The sequence below is a fragment of the Molossus molossus genome, unplaced genomic scaffold (assembly GCF_014108415.1).
Source record: "Molossus molossus isolate mMolMol1 unplaced genomic scaffold, mMolMol1.p scaffold_m16_p_16, whole genome shotgun sequence".
NCBI classification, from domain to species: Eukaryota; Metazoa; Chordata; class Mammalia; order Chiroptera; family Molossidae; genus Molossus; species Molossus molossus.
In genome coordinates, this window is record NW_023425351.1 from 18,721,200 (window position 1) to 18,735,658 (window position 14,459).

Consider the following 14,459-nt stretch of genomic DNA (forward strand, 5'->3'; position numbering starts at 1 on the left):
ATGTAATATTCATATCCTATTAATGTTTGATAGAAACATGCTACAGAACAATTATTGGGGTCACGTTGCTATCTTTTAGTATTTCAAAGACCTAGCTTTTTTGTTTTAAGGGGGGGGGGGCTATTGTGATTACCTCACAAAATTCCTAGCACCAAAATAAAGCTTATTAAGAACACAACATTAATTATAATAATATAGAAAAGAAAATTGTTACATATTTTGTTATATTTTAGAGAGTTATAAAGTGTTTAAAAATGGAGCTGGATGAAATAAAAGAACACACCTGTAGTACTGGTCAAAGTGACTTACATAGGAGTATTTATAGCTATCTGCAAGACACACACAGAAATGACCATTGTATTTTAGTTTTCCTTGACAATTTTAATAAACATATTCTGCACCTTAAATACTGCACAGCAAAGCTACCTCATAATCAGATTTTTCGTTATGGCTTGGTGCATGGGCAGGATTTTTGCATTGTCTCAATGAACAAATGTACTGTGTGGTATTAGGAGCTTTTGCATACAGTTTCTTTTCAGTTAGGTTAGATGTCTCCTCAAGGTCATCAATTTGGGGGTTTGCCATAAAAACTTAATTGAGAGTACCATTTAACTATAAATGACCAACAATGCATTGATTTACCAATTATCATTGATACTTTAGGGATATTAATATGGGAAATATAAGGCATGGGGCATGTGGAAAACATCATTAAAAAGTGAACACTAAGTGATCTACTTTGAATTCTAGTAATAAGAAACCTGATTCAGAAGCAAGTACTTTGAAGAAAAAGGTCAACAAGGGAAAAGCAGAAGGTTCTGAAAATTCAGACTTAGACAAAACGCCCCCACCATCTCCTCCTCCTGAAGAAGATGAGGACCCAGGTGTTCAGGTAATACCATTATTCTGATCTCGAGCCTTGGTTACTTAGCATGGGTAACTCTAGCCGCATATCAAGTGCCCTAGACCTCCCTTGTCTTTGTTATAGAGCTGCTTTAAAGATGGCTTTATTGCTGTCTGGAACATTATATCCGTAATGATGAGAGCTGGGAGACCAGTGCGAAATTAAACTCCTGACTTTTTGCTTTTGCCATCTTTGACTCTGGGATAAGTAAAACTGAGAATGTTCTCTTAATTCTGTAAATGTATCTTGACGTTTATGTAAATGTTAGTGCTAGCATATTAACATATTGGTTCATGTAAAGCTTCATTCAGATTTCTGATTTTCTCTGAAGTTTGGTTGCTTGTCAGTTCTTTTATTTTGCAGAACAATCAAGATGTAATCTGTAGCTTTTCTTAAGGTTTCTGATATCCCGTGGTGAGAGTTAGGATATAATCCTGTAACACTACAGTCCTTGAACATGTTAGTGACTTTTGGGATGGCAATGCTGCAAAATCTTTCAGTGTTAGATTCTCCTGACTTTTGAAGAATTTTATAGGGACCAGCTGAAAAACTAGCCCTGAAATAGACATGAGGAATTTAGGTTCCTGTGTGTAAAGCACACTGCCATCACTGATTGGATTGGAAGGTAAGGGACCCTTACACATGATCGTTAAAAGTTATTTCCTTGTTATGTTCCCTGGAAGCATGCCAGAATGGTCCGCTGGGATGGCCGGGAATGTAACCGCTCTGAATGAATGACATCTAAGTTCTCGGAGCAGTTACTGAGGAGTCCTGCTAGAATAGGAAGCCAGCCTGAAAGCTTGCTCCCTTTTTTTCTGGTGGTTCAGTGTACTAAGTACTTTCTGCCTACAGCTCTGCCAAGTCATTTAAAGGTTAGGAACAAAATATTCACAGTATAGAGTTATATTCTAAAGAATTTCAGATAGTTTTCTTTCTTTTTAGTAGAACTCCCTGATAATATCTGTAACTGCACAGAATGGCCTAATCGAAGACCCGAAAGGGAGAGAAGAGAGAGAGTGAGAGCGTGTGAATGAGTGTGCTTTGGTTCTGTAACTAACATAGTGATACCTCTGGCTGTTTGGGTTAATTTTGTAATTTACTTTGATTTTACACGGTACTGAAAAGATATTGGGAAGGTAAGTAGATATCTTTTTTTAATTGCTTAGGGAGTTTTCAACTAAACTATTTTAATGATTTTGAATTTCATTTTTATGCCCAATGGTATTTTTTTTCCTGAATTGTGTTTGCTAAAACTAGGACCTTTATGACAATAGTATTTGTGCAGTATTAAGAGGACTTATTTATGTTAGTCAAGAAAATTCTTTCTTTTTTTCTTGTCCTCCCCCCCACCCCAAATACCACTGCTTTTTTTTTTTTTAAGAAGTCTCTGTTTTAATACAGTTTCAAATGGACTTTATGAAATACTAGTTTGTTTTTTTTTTCTTTTTGCATTTTAGTTGTAGAAAAATGATAATTAATTCAAATGAACATTGCTGCCCCCTTTCTCATTGGCTAATGCTGAGCTGTTGTGGGTTCTGTGGCTGACGCCAGCACAGCCACACAAGCAGACCTGGCGGGGGGCAGGCCTTTCTTGGTGTCTGACACAGGAAGTGATGCTGACTCTGCACTGTGCTTCTTCCTGTAGCACATGCATAAAGGGCTTCAAGTTCTTGAGTTTGTGATTGGTTTATTTAAGCTGGAGCAAATGCCATATAATTTTAACAAACTCAAAATTGTATTGCAAAGTACTACAACAGTGAGATTGTGGGAACACATTTTAAAAAATGTTTTTTGTTAATCTTCACCTGAGGATGTTTTTCCCATTGATTCTTAAAGTGGAAAAGGAGAGGGGGGTGGGTGGGAGAGAGGAGAGAAAGAGAGGGAAAGAGAGAAACATCAATGTGAGAGAGACACATCAGTTGGTTGCCTCCTGCACACATCCCCTTAAAATAAATTATTTAGAAAGTAGAGAAGCCATATAACACTTAAAATTTTTAGAAAGCTGAGTTCTAATTGTATTTTGGGTTTTTACTATTATTAAGTGACCTTGTATTTATTACTAACTAAGCCTATTATTACTATTGCATAGATTTATAACACAAGCTTTATATGATGGGAAACTTTCATTATAAAAGTTATATCCACCAATGTGTAAATATCTATTTAAAAAGAGAAAATTCCCTCCTGGCCGGTTTGGCTCAGCGGTTGGAGCATAGGCCTGTGGACATATTTATGGATGTTTAGTTACTTATGCTGGAAGAATTCTGTGACATTGTGGCCCAAAACCATGGAAACCTGATAAAACATAGACTTACTGTTAGTAACACATTATTCCTTATAATAATGACATAAAGATGAAAATATAGGTTAATCCATTTCAATTTAGTTAAATTGATGTATCAAATGAAATACAGGTATTATGCTAAATATCACAAAATTAAAATATTTTTCCTGATAATAACCTTTTATATCTTAAAGAAATTAACAGTCTTCTTCAGAAGTGAGGGATGGTAAACTGGGCACAAGCAGGAGTTGGTCTATATCAGCTTTGGAAAGAGAGAAAGGAAGTTGTGCAAAGTAGTTAGGCCTTGCAGCTTTACTACTTTCTGATTTTTCTTTGGAAACTGGAGCTAATTAATGATGACTTTAATCCTACTAATTGCATTTGGCATTAATAGGTACCATACACTGTTCTAAATGCCTGAAATGAATTCCCTTATGTGATCTTCCCAGTCTGCTCATGAGGTAGTTACTATCATTAACCCATTTTATAGGCCAGGAGGCTAAGGTCCACAACATAACTCATCTAATGTTACAGAGTGAGAGTCTGGGCTCATTTAAACATGGGCACTCAGCTCCAGAGCCTACAAGTTTAAATTGTCCCCTGTGCTGTGGGGGAAGGGTGGCGGATGGCAGAACCCCTGCTGGTTTCTGTCCCACTTGGACCTGGAATTGGGCAGGGCTGATGAGGGAGGGTCAGAGGAGGAACTCCCTCCGCTCTAAGCCACTGGGAAATCTATTAGTAAGATGTTACCCCAAATACCTATGTCAGAAAGGTGCTTTATGTCTTTGCAGCCATGATTATGTAAGGGTAAGAGTTCACACTCTCGAACAACCCATTTGATGGTCATAGTACCCTGAGTTTGTATTTGAGTTGCCACTGGTCCCTTTTTGAGATCAGAGAGAGCAGAAACTTAATAAAAATCAGTCCTACTCTTTGAGACAAAGTAGTGGGTTTGTTGGTCCTGACTTGAGCCACATAGGTGCTGTGTGTGGCCCTCCTTGGGTCCACATTGTGGGGTAATTTCCTCTCTGCCCGACTTTAATATCCATGAGGCTCTTTAAAAAGTTTTATTAATTCTTAGGAAAAAGTTTGAGTTACTTCTCTTAATAGTTTTATTTTTTCTTTGTGTTTTGCAGACTCATTTGTAGGTTGTAATCTTGCATTTATCAGCAATTTAAAATGTCATTTTACAGTTATCTTAGACTTATCACAACACATTAATGGAAATATTATTTTCTCCCCATTTTTTTCCCCCTTCACTCGAGGATATATTTTCCACTTATTTTCAGACAGAAATGGGGGAGGGGAGAGAAACATCGACATGACAGAGGGACATCGATGGGTTACCCCCACATGACCCTGACCAGGGCCAGGGACCAAACCACAACCGAGGTACGTGCCCTTGACCAGAATCGAACCTGCGACTCTTTGGTCCACGGGCCGACGCTCTAACTGCTGAGCCAAACTGGCCAGGGCTCTCTTCATTTTTAATTAACTGCCAAAACTAGTTTTTTTATTAAAAAGGTTAAACAGTATAAAATTATTTTGGACAAAATGTACAAAATCCTTTTCCTTCTGTTCTGTTTACTTCCCTCCCCAGAATTAATATCTATTAACAATTTGTTATGTCTTTTCACATTTTTTTGTTACTGAAAGTTACATTCATTTTTTTTTTTTTTTTACCAGATGTGTATTGAGTCATAAAGTAAGCAAGACATACAGTGTCTATGTGTTGAGGAGTTCACAATTATATAAGAGTAGGTTTACAGCTGTGAGTGCACAAAATAGTTTATTCTTATATTACTTATTAATTATTATATTCATTTGTATTTTGTCTTCTTATTGTTATTATATCATATCCTTATCTATGATTTATCCTTTAGGTAACAATGGCTGGTGATTTAAACCTACTTTTGCCCACCCCTGTTATCAATGACCCACGTATATAAATAAATACACAAAGTTTTTTGTCATCTTAAATAGAATGATAAGCTATTCATTACGTGACTTGCTTTTCTTTTTTATTTCACAATTTCTCTTGCAGATATTCTGAAGATATGTTATGTAGCTTATGGAACTACGGATGCTGGGTCAAAGGGTGGACATGTTTTAAGTTTAAAATAGATACACCCACACTGCCCTGCAAAGATATACTGGGTCCTATTTTGACCACTGTGGTGGAAGAGGACCCATTTTGCTAACAATCCTACTATAGTCGGTCCTTGTTTATCACAGTTAATCAGTTCCAGACTTTATTGCAATCAACGAATTTCTATGAAGTAGGATTCTTATACAGTCGTCCCTCACCACTTCGCGCTTCGGCTTTCGTGGCTTCGCTCTATTGTGGTTTCTTTCAAATATTACGCTATACTACACTCTACTACACTGTACTACACTCTACTACACTGTACTACACTCTACTACACTGTACTACACTGTACTACACTGTACTACACTGTACTACACTCTACTACACTGTACTACACTCTACTACACTGTACTACACTCTACTACACTGTACTACACTCTACTACACTGTACTACACTGTACTACACTCTACTACACTCTACTACACTGTACTACACTGTACTACACTCTACTACACTCTACTACACTCTACTACACTGTACTACACTCTACTACACTCTACTACACTGTACTACACTCTACTACACTGTACTACACTCTACTACACTGTACTACACTCTACTACACTGTACTACACTGTACTACACTCTACTACACTGTACTACACTGTACTACACTCTACTACACTCTACTACACTCTACTACACTATACCATACTAATATGGAAAAACCTCAATAGAGTGAAGCTGCGGCAGTCAAAGTGCGAAGTGGCGAGGGATGACTGTAATACCAGCTATTACGAATCCTTTACATTTTAATCAGTGTGGTAAAAAACTTTTTAAAATAAAATTACTTTTCATAGTCATTCATGATGAATTCTGATATTTAATCCTTCATCTCTTCAAAAATTTTCAGACTATTTTTTTTAGGACCAAGATTAAAATGCAAGCCTTCTATTTAAATGGCCCTCTGAAATAATTACTGGTAGCTTTGATAATAGTATTTATATAGAACTTTATAATCAGAAGATAATATAGATAATCTTCTAATGCCTTCACTTTTATGGACTTTTTATTATGGATATAATTTTAAATAGAGAGAATAGTATAATGAGCCCCTCTGTATCCATCACCCAGCCTCTATATTGCCTTCACTTTTGAGTGGTACACTGGCTGAGCAGGGAATCAGATTTGTTGGTATTTTCATTTCCTAAACGAAGGTCAGGTAGCTGGGAGTGGCAGAGCCATAGTCGTCCCAGGAGGCTGACTTCAGATTCCCCACCCCACACTCCTGTTTCCATTATATTCATTGCCACTGTAGCATCTCTTATGTGATTTACAGGGTTAAAGATAGCTTTTCTTTAAGATTAATATTTTGAAATACCCACCTCATCATCCTGAGAAGTTACAAAGTGCGTCAGTGATTGCCTTTAAACTCACTTTGTTGGGTTTGTGTTTTAGAAGAGACGGTCCAGCAGGCAGGTGAAGAGGAAGCGATACACTGAAGACTTGGAGTTCAAGATTTCTGATGAGGAGGCAGATGATGCAGATACTGCTGGAAGAGACTCCCCCTCGAACACCTCGCAGTCAGAGCAGCAGGTTAGAGTCCAGATTGGTGTGGTTCTTGCTGCAGGTGGAATGATGGGCTGGGAATTTTGTAGGTGGAACCTGGAACGTTCAGCTGAAGCATTGGAGTCGGAGCTGGAGAACATTTATCTAATGTTTGTTAACGTGCTTTGGGAAACGAGCTGTTTAACAGTATCTTTTTAAAAGTCTTATTTGCTGAAATGTATTTTTTATACAAGCCTGTGATATGTAATTTGACACAATTTTGGAGAATTAACGGTCTGTGTTGAGGAAGAGTCAGAACTAGGATGCAAGAAGGCTGAATTTACCTCTGAGAATTCATTGCTGTAGCTTCTGAGACTTTAATAAACCACTCAAGCTCGTCTCCTGCTGCTAGGCACTGTGAGAGTCCCTTTATGAAATTACTGCCTTGTAGTACCCAGCAGGGCATACTTTATTCTCTGTGCAATGTAAATGATGTATAAAGTAGTTTGTATAAAATATGGGTAGTAACATAGGATTGATTATTGTAAAGATCTTAAAAAATATAATGTCCCCCCCCCTTTTTTTTTTACCATTGCTATTCTTTAGTTAACAAACTACTAGCCCAATTGAAAAGTATATTAAATGGAGTTTTGTATTTTATTTGGTAATCCGTACTATGTTAGATTGTTATGTAATGTTTTATATGACCTCCATAGCTAAAAGCTGCCTACAACAATAACAGAATGATGAGTATATTTACCCCATGGGTATAGATAAAGAAAAGTTGTGTTTTTGACTGCTCTCATGCAGAGATGATTTTCTTTTGGCAGCTGGAGTTTCTGAATGCGCTCTGGCTTCAGGGATCTGTGCTAGACCACGTAATTAAACTACATAATCACAAAGTAATAAACAAAGATCTTCCTTTTGCCTTTGTGCACAGTGAGATTTTTGTTCTTTTCAGTCATATTTTTTCCCACTGCGACGTTGTACCCAGTTTTTAAAGGATATAAATTTAAAGGATACAGAGTTAGATGCTAAAAGGGAATGATTTCTTGCTTTTATAGTGTATAATAAAATATTTCCATTTGGATGGGTTCATTCTACTTTATTTTTTAGGAATCTGTTGATGCAGAAGGTCCAGTGGTAGAAAAAATCATGAGTAGTCGTTCAGTGAGAAAACAGGTAAGCACCCTTTGGAGTGATCAAAACCTATCGTGTATGTATGTATGACCCTTAAATTATTTTTGCTTTATAATTTTTTTCAAAAATTTTACTATTGGAAAATAAAACTTCTGGTGATAATTCCAATACTGTCTAATGTATAGTACAATATAAATCTTTGGGATATTCAGCCCCAAATTAAATTAAAATATATCAACCAACCAGTGCTTTATTGCACTGTACATTTAGAGCAGGCAAGAAATTCAAAAGTCTCAAACAAATGTATAGCACTTTCAGATTTATGCCTTTTTCATAAATATTCTTAAAAATCATAAATATGAATTGATCTCTCGTTTTCCTTAGGAAGAAGGGTCCTTGTCCTCTCTTACCACCCCATCCCCCATGGAAGTCTCTCATTGTAGGGAATAGGTGCTTTCTCATACTTTTCAAAATATTTTTTCATACACAATAAAAATATCCATTAATATCTTTTTGTCAGTGCAAAGGTGAAATACAGAACTATTTTCAGTGTAATTTTTGAAGATATGACTTATTCTTCAAAATTATTTAAAAATTCATGTTGATCTGCAAAGGTGAACTCTAAGTACCTGTCCTTAGTCTGATGACTTTGCCATTGAGGGACACCTACTTTGTGACAAAGAATTTCAGTAACACTGTACTTTCTTTTACCAATTGAGATTCCTGATCTCATCCCAACCATCTCCATGCCCAATTTGAGAAAGGGCTTTATTTAGTTTGAAGAATTGCATAGACATCTGGATGCTTGTAACATATTCCTGAGTACCATTCTTGGTGCCTTTAGAAAGTAATCTTCTTTAGATATAGGTGTCAGTCTTTCAGCTTGAATCATTGTCAAATGCACAAGTATTTATTTTTATTTGTTTTCAAGGTGACGTGCAAAATAAGGTTGTTGTTTTTTTGTTTTTTTTAATAAAAATGCATATATATAAAGTGTAACTTCCCATTGAGAGAGAGAAGAATGGAGGGATTATGGAATTTAAAGTGGGATCCCAGGCTTATCAAATAGGGAACCTTTGCTACTCAATCCTGCTATCTAGATATACTGAAAATAGTATATAGTACCAGTAGTAAACTTCTTTTAACCTTATTGCAATACTGTTTGCTTTTCTATTATTCAAGTTCAGAATGAGTGTAGAGGATATGGAGGGGTGTATGGAGTGGCTGTCTGGTGACTCTCTGAACATGAGGACTTCCTCTCTGATGAATTAAATCTCAACCAAATTTCCCACCTGTTCATGCAGAAATGAGTACCATTGAACTCATTAGAAAGGTGGTGTTTTTTGTCCTAATGACTCTTTAACGGTTAATTTGCGAATTGTAGATATAGTAAAATTTAAATACTTGACATGCTTTAAAGAATAATCCCCTTCACCGAACTGAAGTGACTTGTTTGAGTAAATAGCTTGTGGTGCGGATGGGATATATTAATTTCCATTCAGTTAAAAGTGCTTCAGCAGGCATGCTCAGCAGGTTTGGGGTTTGCAGATTATAATTAGCGCTATTATTCAGAGCTACTTAGACTATGCATTATGTAGGACATTGCTTTTTTCCTTCTGTTTTGCCCACTTTAGGGTTTTCTTTTCTTTTTCTTTTTTCTTTAAAAAGATAGGTACCCTCAGTTTTGGAATACGTGTTACCATTTAGAGACAACCAGGCTTATCATCTCATAGGAACTTAAAATTACTTATAATTGTACATGAGGGTAGAGTATTTGTTGAGTTGGTAAGTTTTAGGATGGAGATTAATGGAAAGATTTCTTTGGAAGGGGAGATAGGCCTTGAGGATGACTGAAGTGCAGAGGAGACCTGGAGCTTGTGGACTGGCTTGTGGGTCACCGGTATCTCACAAAGGACAATAAAAACCGTGAAAAGGTTGTACACATTAGCAGGTACTAACTTTTAAAACTGCTAATGTTCTCGAAATAGTTCTGTTACCAGTTTTAATAACATTGGAGGAAAGTGTGGCAAACAGAAACAAAAGGAAATTTGAGATTTTCCTGTGGATTCTAGCTGTGCCTGCTGGCCTGTTTCCTATTACCATGAATAATTGAAGAAGTAGCTCTGAGAAGGTGCCTTTATCTCTCCCTGGCAGCACTGTAAAACCAGCCATGAGCTCTGCGAGCTGGTCCTGCACGGTGCTGACACACAGTGGGGACGCAGTTCATGGTTTTCAAAGTCACTTGACCTCATCACTGTGGCCTGAAGGGTGCCCTGTTATGATGGAGTGTGCAGACTCACAGAGCTGTCTGGCAAAGCCTCCTAATTCAGGGCCTCCTGTGAAATAGCGGGGCTCAGGCACTTCTGTTGTTCTAAACCCAGGTTAATGTGTATGAGACCCAGCAGAAGAGATGTAGCTGGTACTTGCACTTGAGTGTTGAGGTAGATTTAAAAATGTACTTTTGGAAGGCATAAAGGTTGATTTTTTTTTTTGTTTTCCACATTTAGTCCTCATGTAGCCCTTTCTGCTAGGAAGAGAACTCAAATCCTTTTTGCATCAGAAAGTTGGAATTGTTTTAAAAGTCAATTCTGACTGTATTCCTTAAAATTCTTTTTTTCCCTTACATGATATATTTACTTTTTAAGAGTTTATTTTAAATTTCAAGGTGTTTGTTTTAATCCTCTTTAGCTGAACTCAGTAACGGAAAAATAGAATATAAGGAAGGCAGAGGTCGTCATCCCATTTGTTTGGTGTCCTCGTTTCCATAAGTGCACCTCGGCTTGGGCTCCTCTGGTAGAGAGTACGGTGGGTTGGGCCAGAAGTAGGAGGGATTTGTACCTTGACCTTACTGATGCTTTATTGAGGGTGCTTTCTCATTCTTTTGTGCATTAAGATAATTTTTTTCTTTTTTATACCCTAGTGTAGTTTTGTTTCTCCAGAGTGACTGCCTGATTTACTAATACGATGCTTAGGAAAGGCCATTCATTCTTCCAGGTTACAGAGTTACCATTTGCTAGATGGCTGGTTTAGAATCCAGGTGACTGGAAGAGTCTCTTTACTGCCTGATCAAGGTTTCTGGCTCATGTGAACAGTGAGATAGGAATGGCTGAATAATTTGGAACTTTAATTATCGTGAATAATAAGGATTTTGATAGACTAGTTTTGGAGTCTAATGAAAAGATATACACATTTCTCAAATTATTCTGTCGAACACATAAAATTACATTAGAGGGCTGTCAAATTTAATGGTAACTGTCCAAGCAATAAATTTGGATTTTTTGCATGTGCAGAAATAGTTTTGGCTTAGATATTTATTATATACACCTATCATAAAAGGGCTTCTGAAAATTAAGGCATGGGAGGTAGGGGTTGGAGCTATTTTCAACTATCACCAGAGGCTGGTCAGACTGACTACCATTTAGAATAATTAAAGTAATGCTCCTTAGGGCTTATAAATTCTCACACTTTTGTTCATTATTTTGCTATTAGTAATGCAGAAGAGTTCACCATGATCATATCCATGATCATATCTATATGAAATAAAGGTTACAAAACAGTTCTGTTTATAGTTTTAGAGGTTAGGTGATTTAATGTGAGGTCAGTTAAAGCACATGCTTATAATTTGGGACATCCAAAAGAAATACACCTTGGGACAATTCAGCACCAGATCCAGGTGCTGCTAAATGAGGTCTTGGAACCTAATCACTCCCTCCAAGACAGCTCTTGGCCTCTTATTAGGCATCACCACAGCAGGTTCCCAGGGGAATAGCTGATCCTGACAAGAAAATGGGTATTAACTAGAGCCAGGGACCAACAGCTGATGGTTGTAAGAGTCAGAGCTTTCTGGGAACAGAACTGAGACAGAATGAAAACCATCTCTATTGTTCAAGAGTTGATTCTGTGTGCTTTGGTGCCCACTTCAAAATTATGGGATGGTGAGACCACTCAGAGTGAGGCGGAAATGGTGGTACAGGAGGAGAGGTTGGGGAGAGGGGAATCAGGAAATAATAGACCATAGAAATCATAGAGCTTGTTTTTTTACTACCTCAAACACACACACTTTTGAAACACCCTTTCAGAACTGAAAAAATACAGTTAGTGTTAAAAGAGTAAACAGTAGATCAGACGTTTGAATTCCGTTCTAGGTTTCAATTTTATGATATGCTATGAGAAGCATCAAAAGGTGTAGGCTCACCTTGGCTTTCCATTTTCTCTGGTTGTCTTCAGTCTTATCTTGGCCTTTCTTCCAGAATCTTCAGTTCTACACAAAGATAACATACCTTGAAGTCACTGCTGAAATGTGGGGGTAGAATGGGTTAATATTGGGGCTACAAAAAAGTAAGGTGGGTCCTAGATGGATTGTGACTAGAATTATCTCTAAATTAATTCCAGGTTTATGTTGCTGGCTCTTGAAGGCATGCAGCAAACATTTATTTTCACTTTGGACAACTAAGTCTTCAACATAGACGGTGTTCTGAATACATTGGTTTAAGGAGCTGTTTTATGGTTATGATCACTTATAGATTCATTAGGGCAAAACTAGATATTAATGGGTTTTGACTACACTCCTGAGTACTGTCTTCTTGGTGATCTTTAGGCAGATGGAAAAACTGTTTCAAATTTAGGTTTAACTGATACATGTGAGAGTTTTGAAGACAAGTTTAAGTTCACAATCTTTAGCAGTAGTTTGAGGATTACGGATTAAGGGGAACTAGTCTCTTTGAACAGATCCAGAGCTAGTCTGTCATCCAGTAGAAGTCTGCTTCTTCATTTGTCCTCTCTCATGTTCCTACTTGCCTTAATTTTGTTTGCAGGATTTCTGAGGCAGCTTAGCCAAATGTGGCCCTCAAGGCAGGTTTGGGTACGCTTGTAAGAGTGTAAAACCAATTCCTAAACATCTGTAAGTGGTGTTTATATTTATATTCCTGATTTATCTGATCAGATGTTCCAGAAGAAAATTACATATTATGACTTGTTTAATAGCCTAAAACCAAAAGGAACAAACACATTGAAAGAGATGCTTAATATGTCATACGAGTGGTATCTCCTCCATCCACTGCAATCGGAAGGATCAAGGGAGATGTCACTGATAATGTGACCACGGAACTCTTGATTTGGCCGACGTGCATCACAGCGTCAGCCTTGCCTCAATGTGGTATTTGGAGTGTTAATTTTATTTGGCTGCTCTGACGTGAGACATCTTGTCTGAGAGATTTTAATTGTACCGTTGAGTAAAACTAAAACTGCGAATAGTGATGCACTGACATTACAGCACCAGCACAGGGTTTAGTTTTATATGGCTTCTTGTTTAGAGTTATTAACTATATGGAGGAATAAATGTCTTTTAAATATTTTAAAACATTACAAAACCCACAATGTAAAGTTGCCATGAGGCAGCCAAAAATAATACATATGGCATTCAGGAGAGCAGTTGCTAATTGGCTGCTGCCTGAGAAAATGGTACACTTGGCGTCTACTTAACACTGTGGGTTTGGCAGAAAGCCAAATTTGGGGTCAGGTTGTTGTGAATGAAGCTGCATGTGGTTAGGGAGGAGTTAAAATGATTCATGTCTTAGAAGCTGTAGCACATCGAGGACTGTGCAAGGGCCGAAGTGTGTCAGTCTACCCCTCACTGGCCACCGACCAGCTCACAGCCGCTCCTCTCTCCACCGACCTCCTGGGCCGCCTTTGTCATTCCCACCGGTCTGGGAGGAAGGCGTGGCTTTTGGAATTGTCTAGTAGATGTTTTTACGTGTGCCTAAAATTTTCTTTTGTTGCAGAAGGAATCTGGCGAGGAGGTAGAAGTTGAGGAATTCTATGTGAAATACAAAAACTTGTAAGTAGATGGTGATTTTTTTTTTTTTTTTTTTGAATTGGGGAATGTATTTTTGAAGTACTAAACAGTGATTTAAAAATATTAGGAAAATAAAAAATAATTGGGAATTTGGAATCTGGTATGATTTATTTAGAACTTTGAAGACCACTGCTCCCTTTTGATATTTTATGAATTTAATTTTTCTGGGAAATGTGTAATGGGTGTCAAAGTTGACTAACTTTCAGAGAAGTTGTTTTTAGAGGGCATAAAAACTCTTACAATAAGAGAAAAGTGAGTAACAATACTTGCCTGTCCTCTGAGAGAGGATTTCACTGTGTGGGGCTCCCTCCTCCCTGCATGTGTGTGGGACGCCAGGCACTTGAGGCGAGAACTCTACTCTCAGGCCACGCTCTAGAAAACTGTGACATCACTCACATGTTGAAATGCAGTGAGCTGTGTTGATCTGTTTTTGTTTCTAATTTTTGTTTAGTGAATTTGAATTGTATAACCTTTTAAAAACTGAATTGAAAACAGTGCGTTGCTCTGCATTGTAGATGTAGGCAGTTTGCTAGGATTGAACATACTTTTTGATGATGCAGCATCGTTTTAAGGATCAGTAGTCATCCTGCTGAGAAAGATGAAGGTCATTTTCTAACCTATGTAAGCACAGAACAAGG

General features: G+C 37.5%; 1 protein-coding gene across 2 annotated transcripts in view; it reads left to right on the forward strand.

Moving 5' to 3' along the window:
- The window catches only part of CHD7 (chromodomain helicase DNA binding protein 7), a 198,239-nt gene that overhangs the window by 128,909 nt on the left and 54,871 nt on the right, over positions 1-14,459 (forward strand). For both annotated transcript variants that reach the window (XM_036263971.1, XM_036263972.1), the window contains exons 4-7: positions 751-892; positions 6,738-6,875; positions 7,944-8,009; positions 13,748-13,803. In XM_036263971.1, coding sequence (XP_036119864.1) covers positions 751-892; positions 6,738-6,875; positions 7,944-8,009; positions 13,748-13,803 — 402 coding nt within the window. The remainder of the gene's footprint in view (positions 1-750; positions 893-6,737; positions 6,876-7,943; positions 8,010-13,747; positions 13,804-14,459) is intronic.